Source organism: Littorina saxatilis, linkage group LG12 (genome assembly GCF_037325665.1).
Source record: "Littorina saxatilis isolate snail1 linkage group LG12, US_GU_Lsax_2.0, whole genome shotgun sequence".
Taxonomy (NCBI): Eukaryota; Metazoa; Mollusca; class Gastropoda; order Littorinimorpha; family Littorinidae; genus Littorina; species Littorina saxatilis.
In genome coordinates, this window is record NC_090256.1 from 38195691 (window position 1) to 38222782 (window position 27092).

The window sequence follows — 27092 nt, forward strand, 5'->3', positions numbered from 1 at the left end:
AATCGATATCACGTGCACGCTGCGTCGATACACGCATCCAGCTCTGTGCGTCTGGGAAAGGACGGGGGGGGGGGGGGGGGGGGGGGGGGGCAAAATAGGGAGGTTTGTCGTTCGTCGTATTTTGGCTATTTTATTCTTCTAAAGCAGCCTGACCTGGTTTGCAACGGAGAAAATCGGTTTACAGAAAGTGTACACCCAGTCTTTAAATGAAACTGAGAATGTATGGGGGAGAAGATAAGCGTACCTTGACTGTGGGTTTTTTCGCCTACGCCCTTGTTTTCGTTGGGGAAATTCGTTTAGCAGAAAGTGTACGACTAGACATGTGTAAGATGGAACTGAAAGTCGGGTTGGGGAGAAGGGGATACATTTTCAGATTAGTTGGGCTACATTGGTTTATGTTTGTATGTTTAAAACAGGACAAGTCGGTTGACAGAAAAATAATGTATGGTTCTTTCTTAAGACCTAAACGTACATGTGTAATTATCAAGCCTGTCCGTTTCAGCTCGAAGGTTCGTTCTCCTTTGGACCCTGTTCCATCCTACACAGAGACAGTCCTGTTCTTAGAAAACGGAGAACCATGTGTGGCTTTTTTGATGGCTCTCTCTTGCGGTCACTGCCCCATTTTCCGTCTAGAATGGGATCGTAAACTTTTGGTCGAAACAGAAGCTAGCGTTTTCGGGAACTTATTTTTGAAGTGATTTTCTTCTTGTTTCATTTGTGTGCCAGTTTGGTGATCAGTTGGGGTTGGGGTACGTTATGAGCAAGGATAGTCTTTCTCTTACTGGATTATTTCTCTCTCCAGATTTCACACACTCATACACATATATAAAACACACACACACACACACACACACACACACACACACACACACGTGAGAAAGGGGGGGGGGTGGGGGGGATATCCAATCTTCTGCATTTTAGCTCCCATTTTAGCCTGTTTGAGCTTTCAGCGGTTCTAAAGGGCTTATTAAACAAGCACTGGTGGCGCTCCGTTGTTTTAGCTCTTGGCTCCAGGAGTCCTCGCACCCAACGACGGACAGTGAAGGCCAGTAAAACGGGTTTTCTAAATCGCCATGGCAACCAGACAGTGCCGCTTGAGAGACCGCACTGGCATCAAACAAGGGCGGGCGATGGGTGTAAGAAGTTTTGGAGATAAAAGTAAACAAGGGCGTGAAGAGACGCTGAGGTCGTGTCAACAAATTTTTGTCCGTCATCATACCGGCCTGTTGACAAAGAGTGATTAAAGCACCCAGGATTTACCTCCCTGTAACCCCCCTCCCCCCCTCCTCCTTTGTAAAGTTTCGTTAGCATTTCGTTATTAGAAAAACAATAAGGGGGGGTGGGGGAGGGGGGGGGGGTTCGTCCTGCAAGGATTGAGATTCCGGATTGGTTTGGTGGCATTTCTGGTACTAGTGCTTTCAGTAACTGATGTGATAGGCTTGCGAACGATTATTTTAAGTCCAGACAAAAAAACAGAGTCAGTTGATAGTTGACTTTGCTTTGGGTGTGGCATACTAATGTGGGAACTTAATGTGACATGCAGATGTGATTACATTATATAACAAACTGATCTGAGGATGATATTTTATGACATCTTCCTCGTGAGGGTATACGTATATAACATACTGGCCTATTGAATGGCATTTTGTGACTTTTACTGATATTTTTGGACATCTGTATGATATGATGGTACATGTATGAGGACATTATATGACATTGATATGAGGACTGACCGTGTAGGTCATACTGCTGTGAGAACATTGTGTGACGTGCTGGTGTGAGAGATGATAATAATACTGATAAGAGAATATTACCCGAGGACATTATATGACGTACGGATGTGCATGCAGACTAACACCATTTGACATACTGATGTGAGTACTAACTATACTGACAATATATAAACATACTGATTTGAGGTTATTACCCGAGAACATTATATGACTATTTAATGTGCAGACTGACATTATTTGACATATCGACGTGAGAACGTTGCATGACATACTGACGTCAGAAGTGACGTCATGCGACGTACTGAAGTGAGGACGTTGCTTCTTTGACTTTCGATACTTCCTCCTTTAATGCTTGCACCAGTTTGTACGTGAACTATTGACATTATACCTTGAGTACTATATAACCCAGACTATGTGTGGCAGATGACACGCAATTTCGCTTTGAATATGATACTATCACCGAACTCACAATTACTCAAGTTACGACTGATGCACGTGCAGATTAGAAACTGGTACGTAACATTTTGTGGCTGAGAAGCAGTCCGTGTAGGACCGATGTGGTTTTCTGTGTTTAAACTATGGTTCTGTGGAATGGATCATCAGAAGCCATTACTCAGTGTACCTGTGTGATTGTCAGAGACAGAGAGACACTGATCGTTGTGTGTTTGCCGTGGACTAGTGACGCAAGAGGATCGTCGGTTCTGATTACAGCCCCAAGCAAATCACCATTCGTGTCCTGGGATTACTCTGGGATGTCGTACAGATAGATCTCAGTTGTTGTTTTCTCTCTCTCTCTCTCTCTCTCTCTCTCTCTCTCTCTCTCTCTCTCTCTCTCTCTCTCTCTCTCTCTCTCTCTCTCTCTCTCTCTCTCTCTCTCTCTCTCTCTCTCTCTCTCTCTCGCTCTCTCTCTCTCTCCCATTTCCATTATTACTGGCTGTTCGGTTCCTCTGAATATTGATATTCAGTTTCGGTTGTGAAGGCTTTTCCAGGTAAGCTCATGTTTGTGCTAGTACGTTGTTTAGTAAACATTTTTATTTTATTGTATCTATATATTGCAAATCCATAGACGGAACTGTTGAAGATTCTAAACGAGAAATTATATAGGTTTTTGAAAGAATATTTGTGTATATTTATCAGAGGATTCTGGGATTTTTGTTCTTATAAACCGAAAGCCTAGATAGTTCCGTTCGTGGTGGGGCTGTGTCTGTGGTGCTGCTCCACTTTAAATCATCAACCTGGTTTTGGTTTAATTGTTAGTCCTGAAAATGAATGTATTTGAAAATGTTATTCACCTGGAGTTTCACTGTTGGCTGACACTCAGTGTTTTCATTTCTCAAAACTTGGTACACCATCTTGCTGAATGATTGTGGTATGAAAAATCCACGGGTTAGAAGGGTATTTGATATCATTGCCTTACTTTTCACAAAGGGGTTCTGTAATTTGGAGTTCTGCTTCGGCTGAGCGTCCAGTTAAAACCGTCTATTTTTGACTCACATGCGAAGCAAAAGTGAGTCTATGTACTCACCCGAGTCGTCCGTCTGTCCGGACGTCCGTCCGGAAAACTTTAACGTTGGATATTTCTTGGACACTATTCAGTCTATCAGTACCAAATTTGGCAAGATGGTGTATGATGACAAGGCCCCAAAAAACATACATAGCATCTTGACCTTGCTTCAAGGTCAAGGTCGCAGGGGCCATAAATGTTGTCTAAAAAACAGCTATTTTTCACATTTTTGACTCACATGCGAAGCAAAAGTGAGTCTATGTACTCACCCGAGTCGTCCGTCCGTCCGTCCGTCCGTCCGTCCGTCCGTCCGTCCGTCCGTCCGGAAAACTTTAACGTTGGATATTTCTTGGACACTATTCAGTCTATCAGTACCAAATTTGGCAAGATGGTGTATGATGACAAGGCCCCAAAAAACATACATAGCATCTTGACCTTGCTTCAAGGTCAAGGTCGCAGGGGCCATAAATGTTGTCTAAAAAACAGCTATTTTTCACATTTTTCACATTTTCTCTGAAGTTTTTGAGATTGAATACCTCACGTATATATGATATATAGGGCAAAGCAAGCCCCATCTTTTGATACCAGTTTGGTTTACCTTGCTTCAAGGTCAAGGTCACAGGAGCTCTTCAAAGTTGGATTGTATACATATTTTGAAGTGACCTTGACCCTGAACTATGGAAGATAACTGTTTCAAACTTAAAAATTATGTGGGGCACATGTTATGCTTTCATCATGAGACACATTTGGTCACATATGATCAAGGTCAAGGTCACTTTGACCCTTATGAAATGTGACCAAAATAAGGTAGTGAACCACTAAAAGTGACCATATCTCATGGTAGAAAGAGCCAATAAGCACCATTGTACTTCCTATGTCTTGAATTAACAGCTTTGTGTTGCATGACCTTGGATGACCTTGACCTTGGGTCAAGGTCACATGTATTTTGGTAGGAAGAATGTGTAAAGCAGTTCTTAGTGTATGATGTCATTGCTAGGTTTAGGTCAAGCATGTGAGTCGTATGGGCTTTGCCCTTCTTGTTCCCATTTTCTCTGAAGTTTTTGAGATTCAATACCTCACCTATATATGATATATAGGGCAAAGTAAGCCCCATCTTTTGATACCAGTTTGGTTTACCTTGCTTCAAGGTCAAGGTCACAGGAGCTCTTCAAAGTTGGATTGTATACATATTTTGAAGTGACCTTGACCCTGAACTATGGAAGATAACTGTTTCAAACTTAAAAATTATGTGGGGCACATGTTATGCTTTCATCATGAGACACATTTGGTCACATATGATCAAGGTCAAGGTCACTTTGACCCTTATGAAATGTGACCAAAATAAGGTAGTGAACCACTAAAAGTGACCATATCTCATGGTAGAAAGAGCCAATAAGCACCATTGTACTTCCTATGTCTTGAATTAACAGCTTTGTGTTGCATGACCTTGGATGACCTTGACCTTGGGTCAAGGTCACATGTATTTTGGTAGGAAAAATGTGTAAAGCATGTGAGTCGTATGGGCTTTGCCCTTCTTGTTATTTTTTTTACTAGGGGGAGAGGGGGGGTCAAATCTAGCGTGAAGACCTTATGTTGTGTAAGTAAAAATCGAATTCGTTACTAAAATATGTCATGTGCGAGTTATAAAGCAAAATGACAACGTTTCATGTTGCTGTTTTCATGTGTGGAAAATGTCCTTTCAGATTTGTTATTTTAGTAATAATATGACCAAAAAAATTCTCTACTTCCAGTAATCTACACATCATTCATCACAGAAAGTCAGAACTCTTTTAACGTATTTAGTTGACTTGGTTTAATTCACTGTAATTTTGGTGAAAGTAGCGAGCAAGATGCACGCACTAAATTATAGCAGTCGAAGCTCCTTTGTGGCTTATAAAGGTTGCCTTGTGAGTAAATGTATTTTAACGGAAACATGGAACAGTGCCGGGATTAGTTTAAATTCCACACTTAAAAAGGCGCTTCGGTGAAATGTATCTTTTCCAGGCCGTTAGAATATGGTGCACGGATAACAGTGTGGACGAAAATAGCGGAGTCCGTGATAGCACAGATACCTACCAACGTGCGCTTTGTTTTCGGTTTATTGTTTTTAAACTGATTTGTAACATATATATCTGATACTGACTGTTGTTAACCCGTGATTTGTAAAAATGTAAAAAAAATTACAAATCACGTTTTTGCGCCCGATATTTTCTTGTCATCTCCAAAGTCAAGGGACAAAAACGAAATCCCTTGACTTTTGGGGTAGCGCGACTCTGTTAATTATATTTAGTCAAGTTTTGACTAAATATTTTAACATCGAGGGGGAATCGAAACGAGGGTCGTGGTGTATGTGCGTGTGTGTGTGTGTGTGTGTGTGTGTGTGTGTGTGTGTGTCTGTGTGTGTGTGTGTGTGTGTGTAGAGCGATTCAGACTAAACTACTGGACCGATCTTTATGAAATTTGACATGAGAGTTCCTGGGTATGAAATCCCCGAACGTTTTTTTTCATTTTTTTGATAAATGTCTTTGATGACGTCATATCCGGCTTTTCGTGAAAGTTGAGGCGGCACTGTCACGCCCTCATTTTTCAACCAAATTGGTTCAAATTTTGGTCAAGTAATCTTCGACGAAGCCCGGGGTTCGGTATTGCATTTCAGCTTGGTGGCTTAAAAATTAATTAATGACTTTGGTCATTAAAAATCTGAAAATTGTAAAAAAAAATAAAAATTTATAAAACGATCCAAATTTACGTTTATCTTATTCTCCATCATTTGCTGATTCCAAAAACATATAAATATGTTATATTCGGATTAAAAACAAGCTCTGAAAATTAAATATATAAAAATTATTATCAAAATTAAATTGTCCAAATCAATTTAAAAACACTTTCATCTTATTCCTTGTCGGTTCCTGATTCCAAAAACATATAGATATGATATGTTTGGATTAAAAACACGCTCAGAAAGTTAAAACAAAGAGAGGTACAGAAAAGCGTGCTATCCTTCTTAGCGCAACTACTACCCCGCTCTTCTTGTCAATTTCACTGCCTTTGCCGTGAGCGGTGGACTGACGATGCTCCGAGTATACGGTCTTGCTGAAAAATGGCAGCTACTTGACTAAATATTGTATTTTCGCCTTACGCGACTTGTTTTAATTTATTTTTTATTATTTCTTTTTACATTTAGTCAAGTTTTGACAATGTTTTAACATAGAGGGGGAATCGAGACGAGGGTCGTGGTGTATGTGTGTGTGTGTGTCTGTCTGTCAGTCTGTGCGTGTGTGTGTGTAGAGCGATTCAGACCAAACTACTGGACCGATCTTTATGAAATTTGACATGAGAGTTCCTGGGAATGATATCCCCGGACGTTTTTTTTCTTTTTTTCGATAAATACTTTTGATGACGTCATATCCGGCTTTTGTAAAAGTTGAGGCGGCACTGTAACACCCTCATTTTTCAATTAAATTGATTGAAATTTTGGCAAAGCAATCTTCGACGAAGGCCGGGGTTTGGTATTGCATTTCAGCTTGGTGGCTTAAAAACTAATGAGAGCGTTTGGTTATTAAAAATCGGAAACTTGTAATTAAAATTATTTTTTTATTAAACGATCCAAAAACAATTTCATCTTATTCCTCGTCATTTTCTGATTCCAAAAACATATACATATGTTATATTTGGATTAAAAACAAGCTCTGAAAATTAAAAATATAAAAATTATGATCAAAATTAAATTTCTGAAATCGATTTAAAAACAATTTCATCTTATTCCTTGTTGGTTCCTGATTCCAAAAACATATAGATATGATATGTTTGGATTAAAAATACGCTCAGAAAATTAAAACGAAGAGAGGCACAGAAAAGCGTGCTATGCAGCACAGCGAAACCACTACTGCGCTAAACAGGCTCGTCAGTTTCACTCCGTTTTGCACAAGCGGCGGACTACGGTCATTGTAAAAAAAAATGCAGTGCGTTCAGTTTCATTCTGTGAGTCCCACAGCTTGACTAAATGTAGTAATTTCGCCTTACGCGACTTGTTTATTACTAGGATGTCCCATCGTTGGGAAATTCCGGTCGCTTCCTCCCAGTGGAAAGCTAGCAGTGACAGAGTCGCACTACTCCAAAGTCAAGGAATCTATTAGTCCCGTTTCGCCGTTATCCCAATTCGCCCCCATCCCATTTTGGCGACATTTCTCAGACCAAGTGTCATTTTACCACCATGTCATGTACCATTAGCTCCACATCCCATTTTGGCGCAATCCCGGATCGCCGTTATCCCATTTCGCCCCCATCCCATTAGCTTCACATCCCAAGCCAAGGGATCTATTAGATTTCTAGATTGTCTCATCGCTGGAAGATTCGGGTCGCTTCTTCCCAATGAAAAGCTAGCAGCAACAGGGTCGCGCTACCCGTCAAGGGATCTATTAGATTTTTTGGGCTTTTTTTTTCATTACTAGATTGTCCCAACGCTGCGAAAGTCGGGTCGCTTCCAGCCAATGGAAAGCTAGCAGCAACAGAGTCGCACTATCCCCAAGTCAAGGGATCTATTAGATTTTTTTTTCTTTTTACATTTAGTCAAGTTTTGACTATTAAAATGTTTTAACATAGAGGGGGGATCGAGACGAGGGTCGTGTATGTCTGTGTGTGTGTGTAGAGCGATTCAGAGTAAACTACTGGACCGATCTTTATGAAATTTTACATGAGAGTTCCTGGGTATGATATCCCCAGACGTTTTTTTCATTTTTTCGATAAATGTCTTTGATGACGTCATATCAGGCTTTTTGTAAAAGTTGAGGCGGCACTGTCACACCCTCATTTTTTAATGGAAATTTTTGTAAAGCAATCTTCGACGAAGGCCGGACTTCGGTATTGCATTTCAGCTTGGTGGCTTAAAAATTAATTAATGACTTTGGTCATTAAAAATCCCATGTAGTTTACTACTGCACGGTTCACTGAATTGCACTTATAGATTATGACTGGAATTGAACATCCGCAGCCTGTTTACAGCAACCGGCTGTTGCTAAAATGGGCTTTTTTGTGCATTTAATTTGAAATAATACGGACGAGTTTTATCTCCTAGTCCTACACTGCATTCAGGTGAGGAATGTACATTCTCTCAGCCTTTCTCTCACACCGCCTCTGTCTGGGTGTGTACACGTTTCTATTGCATACATTGTAGTTTTCTGTACCGTATTTACTCAGGATAGCGCCCAACAGTTTAGTAAGAGACTTGGGCGGGGTCGAGGGATTAATTGTGCCATGCCTGATTGTGTTCACACTTCCGTTCGGGTTTGTTTGTTTGTTTGTTTGTTTGCTTAACGCTCAGCCGACCACGAAGGGCCATATCAGGGCGGTGCTGCTTTGACATTTAACGTGCGCCACACACAAGACAAAAGTCGCAGCACAGGCTTCATGTCTCACCCAGTCACATTATTCTGACACCGGACCAACCAGTCCTAGCACTAACCCCATAATGCCAGACGCCAGGCGGAGCAGCCACTAGATTGCCAATTTTAAAGTCTTAGGTATGACCCGGCCGGGGTTTTCCGTTCGGGTACGGACTCGTTTGTAAAATTGGTGGTCAAGGATATCATACCTTCTTTCCTTCATCTTGTGGGTCATCATAAATCCGGCCAGAAGCTGTCTTTTTTCGCAAAGTTAAGCTTCCTATCTTATCTGGCAGAAATTCGTAATGTGCAAACCCGTCCCCGCAAGAACAAGATATATGTTCCGAAGTCCACGTTTTTTTAAAATTTGTTTTTGTTTTTGAGGAAGGGGGGGGGGGGGGTGTCACCGAGGCGTTCAGGTGCAGAGCAACGCTGCTTGTTTGTGACTGGCATACAATGTCACGTGTAGCTTGCCTCAGTTTTGCCAAGGAAAAGCAACTCTTTCACAACCCCTACAAACCGAGCTTGACAGTCATTTCCGAATATTGCGCATCTTTGCCTTTTACTCAAGTCAGTGGTAACTTGTCAGTTGTTTTAGTAAAGTGAGTAGAAAAGTGACATTCGAACTCAAGTGTTTCTGGGTTAGTTGCTTTGGTATCTGGAACAGCGATTGTAGAAACAATGATAGGCGTAGCGTGCGCTGATATTAGACAAAGTACGGTAGGGACGGGGTTCTTCGCCGCCTAACGAGCGTGTAGCCCGAGCGAGGGACGTTTACCGGAATAGCTCCGTACTCAACTCTCCGGCCCTGCGCGCCAAGCTTTTCTCTCCTCCCTTTCTCACTATCGACTTCATCGATCCAGCCGACAAGGGTAAAGGTCACTGCCGAAAAAATCGAAGCAGACGAACGATTTTGTGTCCCCCGGTCGCGGCGAACACTGCAGCCGTGGCGACGATGTCTGCTCGGCCCAAGCTGCAAGCTTCCCTGTATTACCTCTCTGGAATAATATTTTCACTGCAGCAGACGACATGACGCAAATGCGCTTTTGCCGTCGTTCTGCGCAGGATGTAGGGGAAAGGCTCCTAATATGGACCACCTCCTGTTCTGATAAACTAACGGCGCTAGAGAGCTCAAAACAATTTCATTCGCTTTAGTCACCCTCTCTGGATAAGTTGCACATGTCAAAACAGTTGCAGAAACACAAACCTCAAAACCGTTTGGCTTTTTCGCTTTTTTTCACTTTTGCCAGCGTTCACTCTAAATGTGCCGCACAGAACAGACTCGTTTCTGTCCACACCCAAAGCTTTCATAATACAAAAATGGCTATATATGACAGCTAAGACAGTATTAATTTTGTTACATTTTAACAGTGTGTACCCCGAGTTTTTACTGCAAACAAAAAATAATAGCAAAACCTCAAAGTATGTGTGAGTCCCCTAATATGGACCACCTTCAACAAATCGAAGAAAATAAAAACTAAAGGCAATTTTAATTAATTCATTAAGAAGCTTGCTGAAAATAACCTATAACTAGCCCTTGAGATTTAAAAAAAATATAACAAATAGTCTTTTTTTGTGGAAGTTGATAATTTCACTTATTTTCACTCTGTTTTTGATAAGCTTCTTAAGTTTCCTGGTGTGCTTCAAATAATGCTCTCATCAACCAGAAACAGCTAAATCTAAAGCATGTTTGAATTAGTCTGACTTGCACACTAAGTTGTATCATGTTATTTTGAAGTATAGGGGTCTTTATACAGTGGTTCGTGAAGGCCGCTTCAATGGTCCATATTGGGCGCCCAGGCTCCTAATATGGACCATTTGTGATTTTTTCTGTATTTAATTTTTGCTGACGGTCTATCAAAGCTATTTCACTCTAATTAGGCCTAACTAAGAGAGAAGGACTACCAACCACAAAATGAAACTTCTTCGCAAGGAAACAAGCTAGTTATCAGCAACAAACAAAAAGTGGTCCATATTAAGGGCCCTTCCCCTAGATATTTACTTTTTTGTTTTCAAGCGTGCGCGCTTCTGGAACTGTGAGGGGGAAAAGACACGCTTATACTTACACATTGATAGTGATTTTAGCTCCTGATATACAGCGGTGCGCCAAATACGATCGTAGGGGAAAACCAGCTAGGGATTTTCCACGTTGCGTGCTGTTCAGTGTCGCACACACAACTTTCTCTTCCCTTTCCCCAGCGCGCGGAGTTAAAAATAGCTTGACCTGAGCCCAGCACACAAACACACACATGTCTATCGGTGTGTACGTGTGTGTACTCGCGGAGTCGAGTTTGGGGGTAGGCTGCTAACTGGAGAACAGCGTCGGAAAGGCAGACTGGCTTGTGTCTTTGCCAGTGTTGGATTTTCTCAAATTTGTTATAAGCCGTTTTGTTTGGGAGAATATTGTTCGTGCAAATTGAGCACACCCTACATTACAAGGCAGAAAGATGTGGTATTATTTCTTCGGTGATTGAAAAAGAGCGTTTTGCAATCATCAAAATATTGGAGGAGAAAAACAGTGAAGGAAGAGGGTGAGGAGCGATCTGCAACTAAAGGAAACATTTTCTTCGTTTCGTTTAGAATTTGAAAGACAAGACAAGGAAAATCAGCTTGGATTGATCGCAAGACAACTTTCTCACACGTGTACGGTAACTAAAAGGAAGAGCGCATAGCGCTTATCGATCGTCTGCTGTTCAGCTGGATTCCCACGAACAGTTGGAAATCGCAGCGTGGTTGTTGTGTGTGCCGTTATACACTTGTGTCTTGTCTTCTTTGCTTTTCCGCGTGGTGTGCACGTGTGTGTCTTGTACACTGCGTTGCAAGTTTTTCCCGACCACATTGTGTACAAACAACACGCTGGATGGGCGGGGTGGATGGATGGATCAATAACTGAGGGATGTGTATCCTTCTATCACAGCGCAGTGAGAGACAGAAGCGAAAGCACATGTTTTCACTGGACCGTAACCAGACTGTGCAAATGCCCCACCCACTTTTGACCAACACGTTTGGCGTTGTTGCTTTCAGGAAATAATAAGTGTTTCTTGGGAAAATCTTCCAAGCAATATTACTTCTTTAATTTTTTTTCCCGTTGACGTGGGAAGCAGTGCAGTGTTTGACTGGCAGGGAGGAGTGTTTAAGTTTCAAAAGTAGGTCACTGTCAGTAGGACGGTCGCGAACGAAGCTTGTGTTTTGCCACTTCGTGTAGCTTGCTTGCTTGTGCGCACTGTGCCTTAGGGAGCGAGGAACATAGCACACAGCTTTGTGAGGCAGAGCTACACACTCGTTACAACACACTTGTGAGGCAGGAACTACACACTCGTTGGAATACTACTTCTGCGTCGGGAAAAAAGAGGGAGAGATTTTTCAAGCCTGTCCCTAGAGTAGAATACTGCTGTTTCTCTACTTTAGTGATCAGTCATACATCCAAAGTCCAATAGGCCTATTTCGTCGTCTGGTGTTTGATTACTTCTGTACAATATCAATTAAACAACTAACATTGTTAAACAAGAATAAACACTGCACTGTTTAGTGCCCTCCTCGTGCTAAATGGAACTACATTTGAGAAACTTGAAGATTGGAACATAATCTTTTCTGTTTTTGCCGCTGGTTTAGAGACAGATAATAGCGAAACACAGAAGACACGAACAATGTTTGCTCCCGACTAATTGTCATTGAATTGAAGTGAGTGAAATCAGCTGGTGTCAGTCAGTGTCCGACTCTTCACACGCCCAAAGCGCAAGAAAAAATGAACATGAACAATATGCCCCCCATGCCGATGAACAGTATGCCTATGATGAACAGTTTGCCCCCGGGGGTAAACCCCGGCCCCCCGCCCGGCCCGGGGGGCCCTGGGGGGCCTGACCCGTTCTACAATTCTCCCTTCTCTCCCTTCTACAGGCGGCCCGCTCCCAGCTTCATGGGTCAGCAGCAACCCGACTACAGAATCCACGAGCTCAACAAGCGTCTGCAGCAACGCAATGAGGTGAGTTGGGGGGGGGGGGGGGGGTGGGGGTGGAGGGATAGTTAGAGATGGGGATGGGTGGTCGAGGGGGTTGTGAGAGGGGTGGAGATGGGGTAAGTGGGCGGGTGGGTGTGAGGCTGAGTGTTTGTGTGTGTGTGTGTGTGTACACTTCTGTTGTACAGTCAGACTACAGAATTTAGGAAAAGCATCTGTGCTTTTTGACTCACATGCGAAGCAAAAGTGAGTCTATGTACTCACCCGAGTCGTCCGTCCGTCCGTCCGTCCGGAAAACTTTAACGTTGGATATTTCTTGGACACTATTAAGTCGACCCTGGAAAGGCTTGCAAGAGACAGACAAAAGTGGAGGTGCTTTGTCGCTGCCCTACACGCCACCAGGCATGAAAGGCAGTAAGTAAGTAATTAAGTCGATCAACACCTGATGTGGCCTGATGGTGTATGGTTACAAGATCTCAAAAAACATGTGCGGCAACTTGACCTCACTTCAAGTTCAAGGTCACAGGGGCCGTAATTGTTGTCTTAAAAACGACCATTTTTCACATTTTCGCATTTTTTTCTGAAGTTATCGAGAATGGCAACCTTAGCTATGTATGCTATACAGGGCAATGTAAGCCCTATCTTTGGACACCAGTTTGGTTGACCTTGCTTCAAGGTCAAGGTCGCAAGGGTCCTTTAAAGTTGGATTGTATACATATTTTGAAGTGACCTTGACCCTGAACTATGGAAGATAACTGTTTCAAACTTAAAAATTATGTGGGGCACATGTTATGCTTTCATCATGAGACACATTTGGTCACATATGGTCAAGGTCACTTTGACCCCAATGAAATGTGACCAAAATAAGGTAGTGAACCACTAAAAGTGACCATATCTCATGGTAGAAAGAGCCAATAAGCACCATTGTACTTCCTATGTCTTGAATTAACAGCTTTGTGTTGCATGACCTTGACCTTGGGTCAAGGTCACATGTATTTTGGTAGGAAAAATGTGTAAAGCAGTTCTTAGTGTATGATGTCATTGCTAGGTTTAGTTATTTGACCTTGACCCTGAAGGTCATGTAAAGGTCAAGGTCAAGCATGTGAGTCGTATGGGCTTTGCCCTTCTTGTTTAATATAGAAGGGGGGATTCTGGGAGGGAGAGATGAGTATGTGTGTGCGTCTTTGTTTTGTGTGTCTCACTGTGTGTGCAGTGGCTGGTGCTTCTGGAAGGGGAGAGATATTATGTTGTGGGGTGGTATATTTCTGTTCCCTGGGTGGTGTACATAGAGGGAAAAGAAAAGGTTCTTATACATGTGTGTTTGTGAGTGTGTAGAGATTGACAAATGCCAGTTCTGAGTGGGTTTGCAAATTCACCTGTCTCAATTAGTTGGTCTGTCTTTGTGACTGTATGAGTATGACCATGAGTGATTGTATAATTTCCATCATAAAAGGTAAATTAATTCCATGTGGATACCCATGTTATTTTTGATATATATATATATAGACTGAGGGAGAGAGATTTCATGGAAAAATCGAGTGCATCAAAACTGCTCTTTCAAGAATAGAAATCTAGTTAATCTATACATTTATTAAATGTATACTAGAGGAAGCAGGAACAGGATGCAAAAGTAAAGCAGGAGATGACAGGTATAGCATACAGAATACATTTCCTTTGTAGATCTGATCAACAAAGGAAAGTAAGCGCTGTAAATACTAATTCATACGACATGTGTAATACTAGAGTAAATGACACGTTTCTCATTTTCTAAATAATTAATTCATTAAGAGTCTCATTTCCTTTGTAATTGCGAATAATGATTAATTTCGATCCTAGAAGTAGAAAACTAATTTCAACATAATGGCAAATTTGTAAGGGCTGAAGCAAAATGCATGAATATTTGCGGACTCATTATGCTTCAAATACTTCAGGCAGTGTCGCGGATGTGGGTCAGTTGAGCATTGATCCAGAAGTGGAGTTTGCAGAATGTCACACCATGTCAAGCTCTACCTGTTACATTGTATAGGCAGTGCAACTATTCTTATCTAAGCTACAGGGTATCTGACTTGTCATGATGATTATGGCAAAGAAAGAAATGTGAGGATGTTGTTAAAAACAGGGTCTGAGGGTTTTGTGGGTTGGGGTTGTGGAAAACGAGGGGGAGGGGGGGGGGGGGTGATAAGAGTCAATGTGTTTGTTCTGTTTTTTTGCTGGTAAGTTTTCACTGCTTGAATTATCATTTTGCAAGGGACAGCATCAGGCTGTATAATTATATATTCTTTAAGTTTAACTCAGTTAATACAGTTTTACTGTATTCTGAGAGCAGCATAAAGTCTTAGTCTGGAACAGCAGTGCAGAGCGTGTATGCATGACTTTCAATGTCAGGGTCACAAAGAAGGGATCAAGACATGGAAGTACTGTAAGTGTAACTGTGTTGTTACACAAGCCAAAGTTCAGTGCATCGAGATCATTGAACGTATCTGACAAATTACCTTGAAAAAAAGAGGGACACTGCTGTGTGCAATAGAGGGAGGTGGCTCAGAGGGAATACGGTAAGAACTGAGATGAAGTTTGTGCAGACTTGAATTCCATCTACACAATTTCACTGATTGAAAAGACATTTTTCAGACTAGTATTTCTACTTTTAAATAAAAAGAAAACACACCAGTAACCAGGTTAGGTACGTTTATATCAATATTTCGGCATGTAACTGCCTTCTTCGGGGTGGTATGGAAAGAATGGAATGACGGCACGTGATATACAGTGTAATGAATTGTTATTTCTACTGTATGATCTATATCAAGACTTTCCTTTTTCAGGAGAGTGACAACCTGTGGTGGGATGCCTTCGCCACAGAGTTCTTCGAGGATGACGCATCTCTCACCCTCACCTTCTGTCTGGAGGATGGACCCAAGAGATACAGTGAGACTTTCACTTCTACACTTCTTTGTACAATAGTGGCTGTGTGCTTGCGTACACATTCTGACTGTGTACTTGTGTGAAGATTCTGTCAGTGTACTGTAAAACTGGCTGTGTGTGCATCTTATTATTTTTGGTTTACCTGAGTCTTCTTCTTCTTCTTGGCGTTCGCTGGCGCTACACACTCAGTCCAGCTCGGGAGATGGTTTACCTGAATATTCAGTGAGTCATAGTAATGAGCAGTGTTTGTCTGGCCATCATGCTGTCTGGTCCATTCGTGAAGTAAAATCCTAGCATTAAAAGTAACGATTTCTTGAAAACATTTTGAAGCTAGAGCTTTGAAATTTCACACACATCTTGGATTTGATGACCTGTAGACATGACCCAAGTCTGATTGATTCCAGACAAATTTCAAGGTCAGAACAGGGTCATGTACGCATACACAAATTGAAAAAAAAAATCATTTTCTTTAACATTATATAAGCAAGAGCTTGAAACTTCACATGGGCCTCACATGGGCCTGTGGTTTGATGGCCTCTAAAATAACTCAAGTCTGCTTAATCTGCCTCAAAGTTCAAGGTTACGCTTTGGTAAAGTGAGGGTAAAAAAAATCTAAAAGAAGGATTTATCTCTAAAGATAGAATTAATTACAGAATAGTGTCTTAGATTCTCATCATGAATTTCGTCATTATTTTGGACTTATGGGTCATTTTTTTAGACCTTTCCATGCTCCCATGCCAGATAGTGATAGTAGGCATATTTGTTTCATTAATAATCTTGTTTTGTGTGCAGCCATCGGGCGAACGCTCATCCCACGCTACTTTCGCAGCATCTTTGAAGGGGGAGTGACAGACCTGCACTATGTGCTGAAACACTCCAAGGAGTCCTTCCACAACACCACTATCAACCTGGACTGTGAGCAGGCTGCCATGGTTACACAGCACGGCAAACCTATGTTCCCCTACGTGAGCCAAAATTGTTATTTTTCTAATTTTTTGTATTTAGTTTATCTTATTGTTATTGGAACCTTTATTGTGCACATGTGTGTACACAGGGGAGTTCAGACACCTGAAGGAGTCTGCACAAAGAACTTGGGACAAGGACCAAGTGTGCAGACATACCCCTTGCTAGTGGCATGTCTTTCTCTAAAGTTTCATTATTTTTATTCCTGCTAGAGCTACTGCAGCCCATACACTTGTATCTCATAGCCCAAAGCTACTGTCTGAGACCGAGAATGGTGTGTGTGTATTTTGACCAGGTGATCACGGAAGGCCGCCTGCTGCTGGAGTTCACCTTTGACGATCTGATGCGCATCCGGTCGTGGCACTTTGCCATCCGCCAGCACCGGGAGCTCATCCCTCGCTCCGTCATCGGCATGCAGGTTGGTGTTCAGTGGCCGATTTTACCATGGGATCATTCTCTTTTGCTAGAGGGGCGCCAGGTATTTGGTGGGTAGTGACTAGAATGGGTTGGAGTTGTTCCGTCTCATAAAGATTTCCATACCTTGAAGAATTTGGCAACTTGGCTGGCCCATACTTGTACTTGTAGTGCCTGCTAGCATGAGTGTTCCAAGTACTCCCTTGCTAGCATTTAACCTTTAGCACGCCAATAGTGCCTTTAAGCGCGGAGTATTACCTCTCTCCTGCAGCCAGCGGTGATGTTGGTTGCAATGCTTAGGGCCCTTGACAGTAATTTGCATGCTTTCAGGGACACACACAGTTTGGGTAGCCCTGTGCACATCAAATATTTTTTCACAACATTGCAAACTAAAATGTGCCCTTGACAGTAATTTGCATGCTTGCAGCAGCCAGTGGACCCGACCATGATGGAACAGATGTCCAAGAATATCACGCGGCAAGGCTTGACCAACTACACACTCAACTTTCTCAGGGTTTGTGCTGTCTTCATTGTATCAAGTACCTTGGACAAATCATGAAATAAGTAGATTATTCTTTTTAACAAGCATGAGCATTAGACAAAAAGCAATAGGCAAACTCCAAAAATAACTCTGCTGGGTTTGTAAGGGCTTCGAAATAGTGAATACTCTTACTTTTACACACTCAACTTCTATTCCTCAACCTTCATTATATCAAGCACCCTGGGACAAAGTTATTCCAATGACTGAATTGAAATGAAATTTGCTTATAGGAATCACATTCGTTCTGAGTTGACAGGTCATGGAATTTAACATAACACTAACAAACTAACAGTTAAAAGCTATGTTCAGAAATAACTCTGTCATGTGTGTATGGGATGTAAACAGAGTGAATACTTTTTCTTTTAGTGAGTCAAACTTTCCCACGTGACATTATAGGCATATTACTAGCTAGGGGTGTTTCAGAAACACGTGGAGAAGGAGCACATGCAGAAAGTTTGCCTCACTCAAAGCAAGAGTATTCACTCTTTGACAACCCATACAAACCCGACAGTCTTCTTCTTCTTCTCATTTGCTACCCGACAGATTGATTTCTGAAGTTTGTCTAGTGCTTTTTGTTTTTAAAATTTCATCATTTCATGCTTGTATTTGTAAAAAAAAAAAAAAAAAAAAAAGTTCCACTAATTTCATGATTAGTCCATCAAAGACCTATTTTGTGATGATGTAGGCCTCACCTCTGAAAGACTTGCCTGTATTCAGTCAGTGTCTTGTAAGTTGTGTATGCCTTGCTTTAACAGTTGTTAATTTTGCATATTATTCAAAGTTGGAGTAATTGTGAACCCCTATGAAGATGAAACAGATGTTGTTAGTAACAAATGCTGCAATTCTCTGTTAATGATATACCACAGCCTGCCAATGACCTTATGATGATTAATTTCCTACTGGTGATTAATGTTGAAGTCACCGAGACAAATTTCGTTCTCAAAAATACTTCGTCACCTTCTTTAAGAGACATGCAGAAGAAATGACAGAAGTTTTATGTGATGCCATTATTCATGTTATGAGTATGTTGTCTTTGATTTTGTATTTTAAGTTACAGATTTCACTTCGGTGGGTCAAAAAGAGACGTGTTGGTTTTTATTTAATCGATACCGTATATCTTTAACCTCTTCCTACGAAAGCGGCATATGGCTGCCTAAATGGCGGGTTAAAAACGGTCATACACGTAAAAATCCACTCGTGCAAAAACACGAGTGTATGTGGGAGTTTCAGCCCACGAACATAGAAGAAGTCTTTAACCTCCTGAATGCTTTCGCGTCATAGTTCAGTTGTGTGTCATCCTGGAGCCAATGATTGAGCTGATGTCTCGACACAAAACGTACGTCTTTAAACCTCAAGAATGTTTTCACGTCATATTTCAGTTGTGTGTCATCCTGGAGCCAATGCAAGAGCTGATGTCTCGACACAAAGCGTACGGCCTCAACCCTCGCGACTGTCTCAAGACCACCCTCTTCCAGAAGTGGCAGCGAATGGTTGCTCCTGTTGGCAAAGGTAATCACCCGCCCTCTTTGGAACAAAATGTGATGAACAAGAAATCTTCCCAGTCAAAAAGTAAGGGCTAAGTACAAGGGAACCTCTCTTTTATGACCCTCCATTATAATAATGATAATAATAATGATAATAATAATAATGATAATGATAATAATAATAATGATAATAATAATAATAATAATAATGACAGCTAATATAGTGCGAACTATGCTCTCCGCGCTTTTCATATTTTATTATGAATAAAAACAGACCATCTAATCATAACATCAAATACTTATACATTCTTGCAAAATAACGTATACGACTACCTCATTTTCTCCGACATTATCTTCATATTGTTACTAAGTTTACCTCTGTTATAAGACTCCCTCTTAGTGAAGACCTAATTTCTCAGATTTTTGGTTTTAAAACAGATGTACCACTGTATTTAAAGTCAAGGGTCCGAGTAAAAAAACTATAAAAAAAAGTTAAAACCCTTGTACTTTTCATAGGGCATAGATTGTAAAACTGACATGCAGGTTTTTAATCTGTGTGTCAAATTGGGAAAAATGTAGCTAGTTCATATGTATCATGTATAAAAATGCTATAGCAGGGACGCAGATTTGTGCACAAAGGGAAAGGAAACACTTGGGTAGAACGCACATACAAACACTGACAGGCAACATTAAAATCTGTATGAATTATTATTTACATAGATTGTGCTGCAGGGACGGACATTTGTGCTTAAAGGGGAACACTTGGGTAGAGAACGCACACACAAACATCCACTATCTTTGTGAAAGCCAATGTGCAATTGTAAAAACTTGTAGTCAAACTTTAAGCATGTATCCCAGTAACTGTTGTGGATTTTTTTGGCCGAGTATTATCTATCATTTGTTTTTTTCTCTATGTTGATAAAGTATGGTAACCTCCTTTAGCAGGCATGATATTCTTCCACGAACTGATGGATTTCTAGCATTTGTAAAGCTCCAGAAATAATTCTTGAGATCCTGAGATTGAAATACATTATACATTTTTGCATCTACTTGCAACAAGTTTCCGGGACGGCTTGTCAAGCTGTTATTTTTAAAAACAAATTTCGCTCAATTTTATGACTATTGTGAAGCCTATTTTAGAGAGAATATTAGCATATTTCTACACAATTTTCGTATTTGTTTTCAGACTCAGCTCGACCCCCTAGCAAACGACGGAAGCGGAAAGCATCATCCAGCAACAACAGCGGGCCCAACAACAACAACCGCGACGTGCCGCCCTCAGGCAAGCAGAAACGCTCCCCAGGGCCTCATGGCTTCAATATCGGATCCTCAGTGCCTGGGGTAAACACACCAAACACTCGAAACACATCACCACCCCTCGCCCGTGACCTGGTCTCTCCCGTTGTCACATAGCATACTGCCTATACCTGTCCTAAGATGGGCCAATAGAGGAATTCTGGAAATAACTCCTTCGGGTTTGTTTATGTTGTGGGAGAGTGACCTTTTCTTGCAAAACCTTTGCCAATAATGGGAGGGGCCAATCACTAGCAAGGGTAGTGTCTTCTTCATCTTCTTCTGCGTTCGTGGGCTGAAACTCCCACGTACACTCGTGTTTTTTGCACGAGTGGAATGTGTATGACCGTTTTTTACCTCGCCATTTAGGCAGCCATACGCCGTTTTTCGGAGGAAGCATGCTGGGTATTTTCGTGTTTCTATAACCCACCGAACTCTGACATGGATTACAGGATCTTTTTCGTGCGCACTTGGTCTTGTGCTTGCGTGTACACACGGGGGTGTTCGGACACCGAGGAGAGTCTGCACACAAAGTTGACTCTGAGAAATAAATCTCTCGCCGAACGTGGGGACGAACTCACGCTGACAGCGGCCAACTGGATACAAATCCAGCGTGCTACCGACTGAGCTACATCCCCGCCCAAGGGTAGTGTGGAAAAGGTGTGCTCCTGTCCACGTGTTTCCCACATACCCCTTGCTAGTGATTGGCCCCTCCAATGCTTGGCAGAGGTTTTGCAAGAAAAGGTCACTCTTCCACAACCCAGTCAAACCCAACGGGGTTATTTCCAAAAATCGTCTATTGGTCCCAAGAGGATATAAAAATCAGTCAGTCGATCAGACCTGTTGTCAAAGTGAAAAATATTGGATCCTCAGGAAAACATCATCACCCCATTTCTTTTCCTCCAACTCCCCCTCCCTGCCGCCGCCCCTCCCTTCCCTCCCCTCCCCTCCAACACACACACATGATCTCTTTTCCCCCTGCCATTTGCGATCGTCATCTGGGTAATGTGAAGAGTAAGATTACTTTAGGAATTAGACAAATCCGGAAATAACTCCGTCGGGTGTTTATGGTCTGTGGAAGAGTTGCTTTCCCTTGTTTTCCCTTTGCTTTTCCATAGAAACACTGAGACAAGCTACACATGACGTAGGCTTGCCTCAGTTTTTCTATGGAAACAAGGGAAAGCATCTCTTCCACAACCTATAACAACTTGACAGAGTTATTTTTGAACATTGTCTGTTGTAGTGGAATAGCATATCATTCTCTTGCTCTCACACACACCCTCTCCTTTTCGTTGGCCTGCAGTTGGTCATGGTTTTGTAATGCACATGGTACTTATGTTCTATTGTAATTTATGAAGCCAGCCAAATGTCCTTATCATGCCGAGTTTAGGACATTCGTCCCGTTCCAAGCGTTTGTAACAACAACCCTGTCTTAGCATCACTTTTTGAGGTCGAGCAGAATGGCATTATCTTCAGCGGTTGCAACCTCTTCGTTTAACCTTTTGTTTTAGGTGCATGTGATTCAGAATGTTGCCCTTGTATGTTAATTCCACATCTTCAAATAAACTCCAAATAAAGGACACGTTGTGTTGTCTCTTTGCCTATTATTTTAAATACAGAAACCCTCCCATGACAGGCCACCTACATTGTAGGAACACTTTTGGCTGGTCTGAAGGGTATCCTTTCATCACAGGTGCCACTCTGTTTATTTGACCAAATGTAGAGGTCAAACCCTTCCACCCTCATCAACCCTACCCCTCACTTTTGGCTGGAGTTAAACATAAAATGTGAGATTCAGGGAGTACTTACGAGAATGAAGTGCTGAAACCTTAAGGTATATAAATACCAGTAGGTTAAGCACATAGGCTTCCCTGGGTAGCTCAGGTGGTGGAGCACTGTACTTGTGACCCTAGGGTTGCAGGTTCGAATCCGGGACGGACACGGGTCAACTTTATGTGCCGACACAGAGACAGTATCCATGTCCCTGCCCCGTGTCACCACAGTGGCACGCAAAAGACCTCTGGGTCATTCTGCCATAAGTGCAGGTGGCTGATTACACCTAAACACGCACACACCTGGGTAGTGCGACTCTGTTGTGGAGGAAGCGACCCGAATTTCCCAGCAATGGGACAATAAAGTTATGAAAATGAAATGAAATATAAATAGCAGGTGGTAAAGCACTTAGGCTTCTGATGCTGTATACATTTAGCGGTCGGCTGTAGATCCACAGCACTTAGGCCAACAAAAAAAAAATTGTCTGTTTCTGGTAACATGGCTAAAAAAAATAGGGTCAGTAGGTCGGGATTTTTTTTATTTTATTTTTTTTTTTACCCCCAAATGTAGACCAATAAAACTAACTTTAAAAATCGCGCAAAGAGACTGGATTCACTATACATAGAGACAAAATACTCAACACATTTAGAAATCGTCAGCGGACTTTCGTTTTCACACGTTTTTGTTGTTCATTTTCTCACCCTGTCCTTTACCACCAAAAAAAAAAATAAAAAAATTTGAGTTTGGAAAAAAAAAGTTTAGGGTCGGCGCCGAAATTTAGGGTCGGTCGGGTGACCAGAAACAGACAATTTTTTTTTGTGGCCTTAGGCTTCTAATGTTGTATACGTTTAGCGGTGGGCTAGGGCGGGGATGTAGCTCAGTCGGTAGCGCGCTGGATTTGTATCCAGTTGGCCGCTGTCAGCGTGAGTTCGTCCCCACGTTCGGCGAGAGATTTATTTCTCAGTCAACTTTGTGTGCAGACTCTCCTCGGTGTCCGAACATCCCCGTGTGTACACGCAAGCACAAGATCAAGTGCGCACGAAAAAGATCCTGTAATCCATGTCAGAGTTCGGTGGGTTATAGAAACACGAAAATACCCAGCATGCTTCCTCCGTAAGCGGCGTATGGCTGCCAAAATGGCGGGGTAAAAACGGTCATACACGTAAAAGTCGTGGGAGTTTCAGCCCATGAACGAACAAACAAACAAGCGGTTGGCTGTAGATCCACAGCACTTAGGCTTCTGATGCTGTATACATTTAGCGGTTGGCTGTAGAACCACAGCACTTAGGCTTCTGATGCTGTATACATTTAGCGGTTGGCTGTAGAACCACAGCACTTAGGCTTCTTGATGCTGTATACATTTAGCGGTTGGCTGTAGATCCACAGCACTTAGGCTTCTGATGCTGTATACATTTAGCGGTTGGCTGTAGATCCACAGCACTTAGGCTTCTGATGCTGTATACATTTAGCGGTTGGCTGTAGATCCACAGCACTTAGGCTTCTGATGCTGTATACATTTAGCGGTTGGCTGTAGATCCACAGCACTAAGGCTTCTGATACTGTATACATTTAGCGGTGGGCTGTGGATTTTTGTTTCCCAGGCGGAGAAGAAGAAGTCTGGTTTGAGCAAGAAGAAACAAAATGCAGAGGAGCAGGCACAAAATACGGGGCTGCTTCATAATAATGGCCTTGCACAGATCCTTCCCGTAGTGAGAACAGTTTTGAAACCTTCTGGTTTTGATCAGATGTGGGAATAGATGATGTCCGGAAATAACTCTGTCTGGATTTGGATTTGCTTGGGAAGAGTTGCTTTCCTTGAAGGTTGGGCGAGACGTTACCACGCTGATAGCGTGATAATGCCTGGTGAACTCTGATGTTCATGTTGGCTGAAGAAAAAAAGTCATAATATTTAGCGGACACTGCATTTTGACAGTGGCCAAAAGTCGATATGATGACTTCTTTTTCTGACAAGAGTTATTTCTGGAAGACGTCAATTTGAAGTGCTAACTTTTCTTAACATAGACGAGATGGTAGAAGACTGACTTTTTAGGTTTGAAGTGCTGACTGTTAACACTGCTGTTTGCTCCAAGGGTGGAAGATAATAAAACCGAGTTCAGCTTCTTTTCTTTCTGTCTTATTCACTCAAAACAGGTAGCTGATACCCCTGCATTTTATCGCTTTCAAACATCACATACAACTTTCAATTGCTCATGTGACATACTTTGAAATTTTTTTTTTTAATTAAAAGAAATTGTTTTATAACTGGACAGTTTTACTGTGTAACAAACAGAGTAGGTTTATGAACATCTTCACTGTCAGAAGTCTGGAGTGCTTAGTATCTAACTGAAACATTTGTTCTTCTGTTTGTAGAGAAATTCTGCTAATAATTTTTGAATTTTAGCCAGACGTTCTAGCTTCCCAAAACATAGATTGTTTTTTCTTCTCTTGTTAGATAAGGCTAAAGCGACACAGTGCTTATGGAATAAGGGGAAATTAAATAGGTGAATAGCACATGCACACAATCTCAAAAATGTCTCTTTGTATAACTCAAGCCTTGTGTAATGTCTGGCCTGAGATAACGTCAAAACAATGTATTTTGTTGAACAGGAGAAATTGAAACAATTTGCTGATACAAATCAAATCGAAGCTCATTATTGTGATTCATTCTTCATGTTTGTGGCTTTATTTCCAGTCTCTGGTCTCTGTGTTTCATTTCAAAGATTCGTTAAGTTTTGCTAGCATTCAAAACCAAAACTGAAAAGGTTAACCTTGAGGGCACTGTTCCGACGTGGAATTGGAGTTGGTTTCAGTTATTTTTACATGTATTCAAAGTTTTGACTAAATGTTTTAGCATAGACTGAGAATCAAGACGAGGTATATGTGTGTGTGTGAGTGAGTGTGTGTGTGCGTGCGTGCGTGCAGATCTTCATGGAACTTTTCATACAAGTTCTTCCAGATGATATCCTCAGAAGTTTTTTCTTCATTTTGATAAATGTCTTTGATGACGTCATATTCAGCTTTTTACAAAAGTGAAGGCAGCACTGTCTCGTGAATCGGTAATGCACGTTTTTTTGTGTTATGATCTTAGTTTCAGTTCGATAAATTGACTAAATAAAAGTGTTTACATCGCTTCACACGACTTGTTTCCTTCTCCCGAAAACTGTTGCCGGTGTTTCTCTTTAGGTCACTTAATTTAAAGATGCCTTCCTTCCTATGTAAAGGAACTTGTACACAATCACTGATCCGTCCAGTCTTTTGCCAGGGATTAGAACATCCACCAGGACACAAACATAAAATCAACAGAGTAGCTGTTGTCTGTGTAGTGGCAATTTTTGTTGTTGCTTAATTAGTGTTGGCAATAGACGAATTCTGGAAACAACTCTTTTGGGTTTGTATGGGTTGTGAAAGAGTGCTTTTAGTGAGGCAAGCTTTCAACACATGTTCCTTGTCCATGTGTTTCAAACACATCCCTCGCTATTGACTGGTCTATACTGTCACGGAGAAAGGTTTGCCTCAGTAAAAGCAAGAGTATTCTCACTCTTCCGCAACCCATTCAAACCGAACAGAGTTATTTCTGAACATCGTCCATTAGTGTTGCCAGTTGGCAAAAGTGTCACTATCAAAAATTAATTCAGCACACAAAAAATTAAATCTGCAACCCAGCCAGCCAAGGCTGTAGACTTTCGGTACACGTCCAAGGCGAAACATGTTCTAATCATTTTGAAAAGCTGTGATGGATCAGTTGTGATTTACAAGATGGTCTGGGCGGGAAGGAAGGTAGCTTTAAATTACAGATCATAGGCCCTGATCTGTTTTAACATGTATGCAGGAGAAGTAATGGAGGGGCTGAGGAATTAACTGGAAAAGGTTCTGTGGCGTGCTGTACTGTGTGAAGTGATTCGGAGTGCTTTCAAACTGTTTGAAAAACTTGAATCTCTGCCTTCTTTTAAGAAGTCCATTTTGTCTTCTTCTTTCTTTTCTAGTTTTCTGTTTCCAGTAAATTGTCTTCAGGGTGGTGTTTTCTTTTTCTTTTACACTACTATTACTATTTAGTATTTACTCCAAATTGCTGAGGATTATAACAAAATAAAGTCAGAGTGCTAATAAACGAGATAAAGGAGAAGAAAAAAAAAATAAGCAAAAGATCTGTAAATGTTAAGAACAAATTATTTGGGAGCCACATGGAACTGTACTTCTGTCCCTCAGACAATAAGAAATACTGAAAGAACAAGCTGATTTTGTCCTTTTTTATGTTGTTGGTCAGTTGCTGTTTTTTTGGCTTACAAATAAAGGTAATTTTCTTTTTCATGTAAACCATCTTTTAAATCATCATAGATCTATCCAGACATGTACATTGAACAAGAGCCCACTTGCACACATACCAGGAATCAACAGCCTGTCAGCTTCCTGTGCAGAGCATGATTTTTGTGTGGGTCACATAACTCAATCTACGGAGATAATTCAGCAAACGCATTCCTTTTTACATTTAGTCAAGTTATGACTAAATGTTTTAACATAGAGGGGGAATCGAGACGAGGGTCGTGGTGTATGTGTGTGTGTGTGTGTGTGTGTGTCTGTCTGTGCATGTGTGTGTGTAGAGCAATTCAGAGTAAACTACTGGACCGATCTTTATGAAATTTGACATGAGAGTTCCTGGGTATAATATCCCCGGATGGTTTTTTTCATTTTTTCGATAAATGTCTTTGATGACGTCATATCCGGCTTTTTGTAAAAGTTGAGGCGGCTCTGTCACACCCTCATTTTTCAATAAAATTGATTGAAATTTTGGCCAAGCAATCTTCAACAAAGGTCGGACTTCGGTATTGCATTTCAGCTTGGAGGCTTAAAAATTAATTGATGACTTTGGTCATTAAAAATCTGAAAGTTGTAATTAAAATGATTTTTTTATAAAATGATCCAAAATTACGTTAATCTTATTCTTCATCATTTTCTGATTCCAAAAACTTATAAATAATATGTTATATTCGGATTAAAAACAAGCTCTGAAAATTAAAAATATAAAAATTATGATTAAAATAAAATTTCCGAAATCGATTTAAAAACAATTTCATCTTATTCCTTGTCGGTTCCTGATTCCAAAAACATATAGATATGATATGTTTGGATTAAAA

The 27092-nt window shown here is 41.3% G+C and overlaps 1 protein-coding gene across 5 annotated transcripts in view; it reads left to right on the forward strand.

Annotated features, from left to right (window-relative positions):
* The window catches only part of LOC138981872 (LIM domain-binding protein 2-like), a 55601-nt gene that overhangs the window by 23266 nt on the left and 5243 nt on the right, over positions 1-27092 (forward strand). For 2 of the 5 annotated variants that reach the window (XR_011460727.1, XM_070355009.1), the window contains exons 1-7: positions 10872-12600; positions 15393-15495; positions 16285-16457; positions 16751-16873; positions 17297-17383; positions 18790-18979; positions 20081-20235. Coding sequence is in view for 4 of the 5 variants with exons in the window: in XM_070355009.1 (XP_070211110.1) it covers positions 12364-12600; positions 15393-15495; positions 16285-16457; positions 16751-16873; positions 17297-17383; positions 18790-18979; positions 20081-20235 (1068 nt within the window). In the remaining variant the exon portion in view is untranslated. Of the gene's footprint in view, positions 1-10871; positions 12601-15392; positions 15496-16284; positions 16458-16750; positions 16874-17296; positions 17384-18789; positions 18980-20080; positions 20236-27092 lie in introns of those variants that run through there. The other 3 variants (XM_070355012.1, XM_070355010.1, XM_070355011.1) reach the window with 3 other exon arrangements.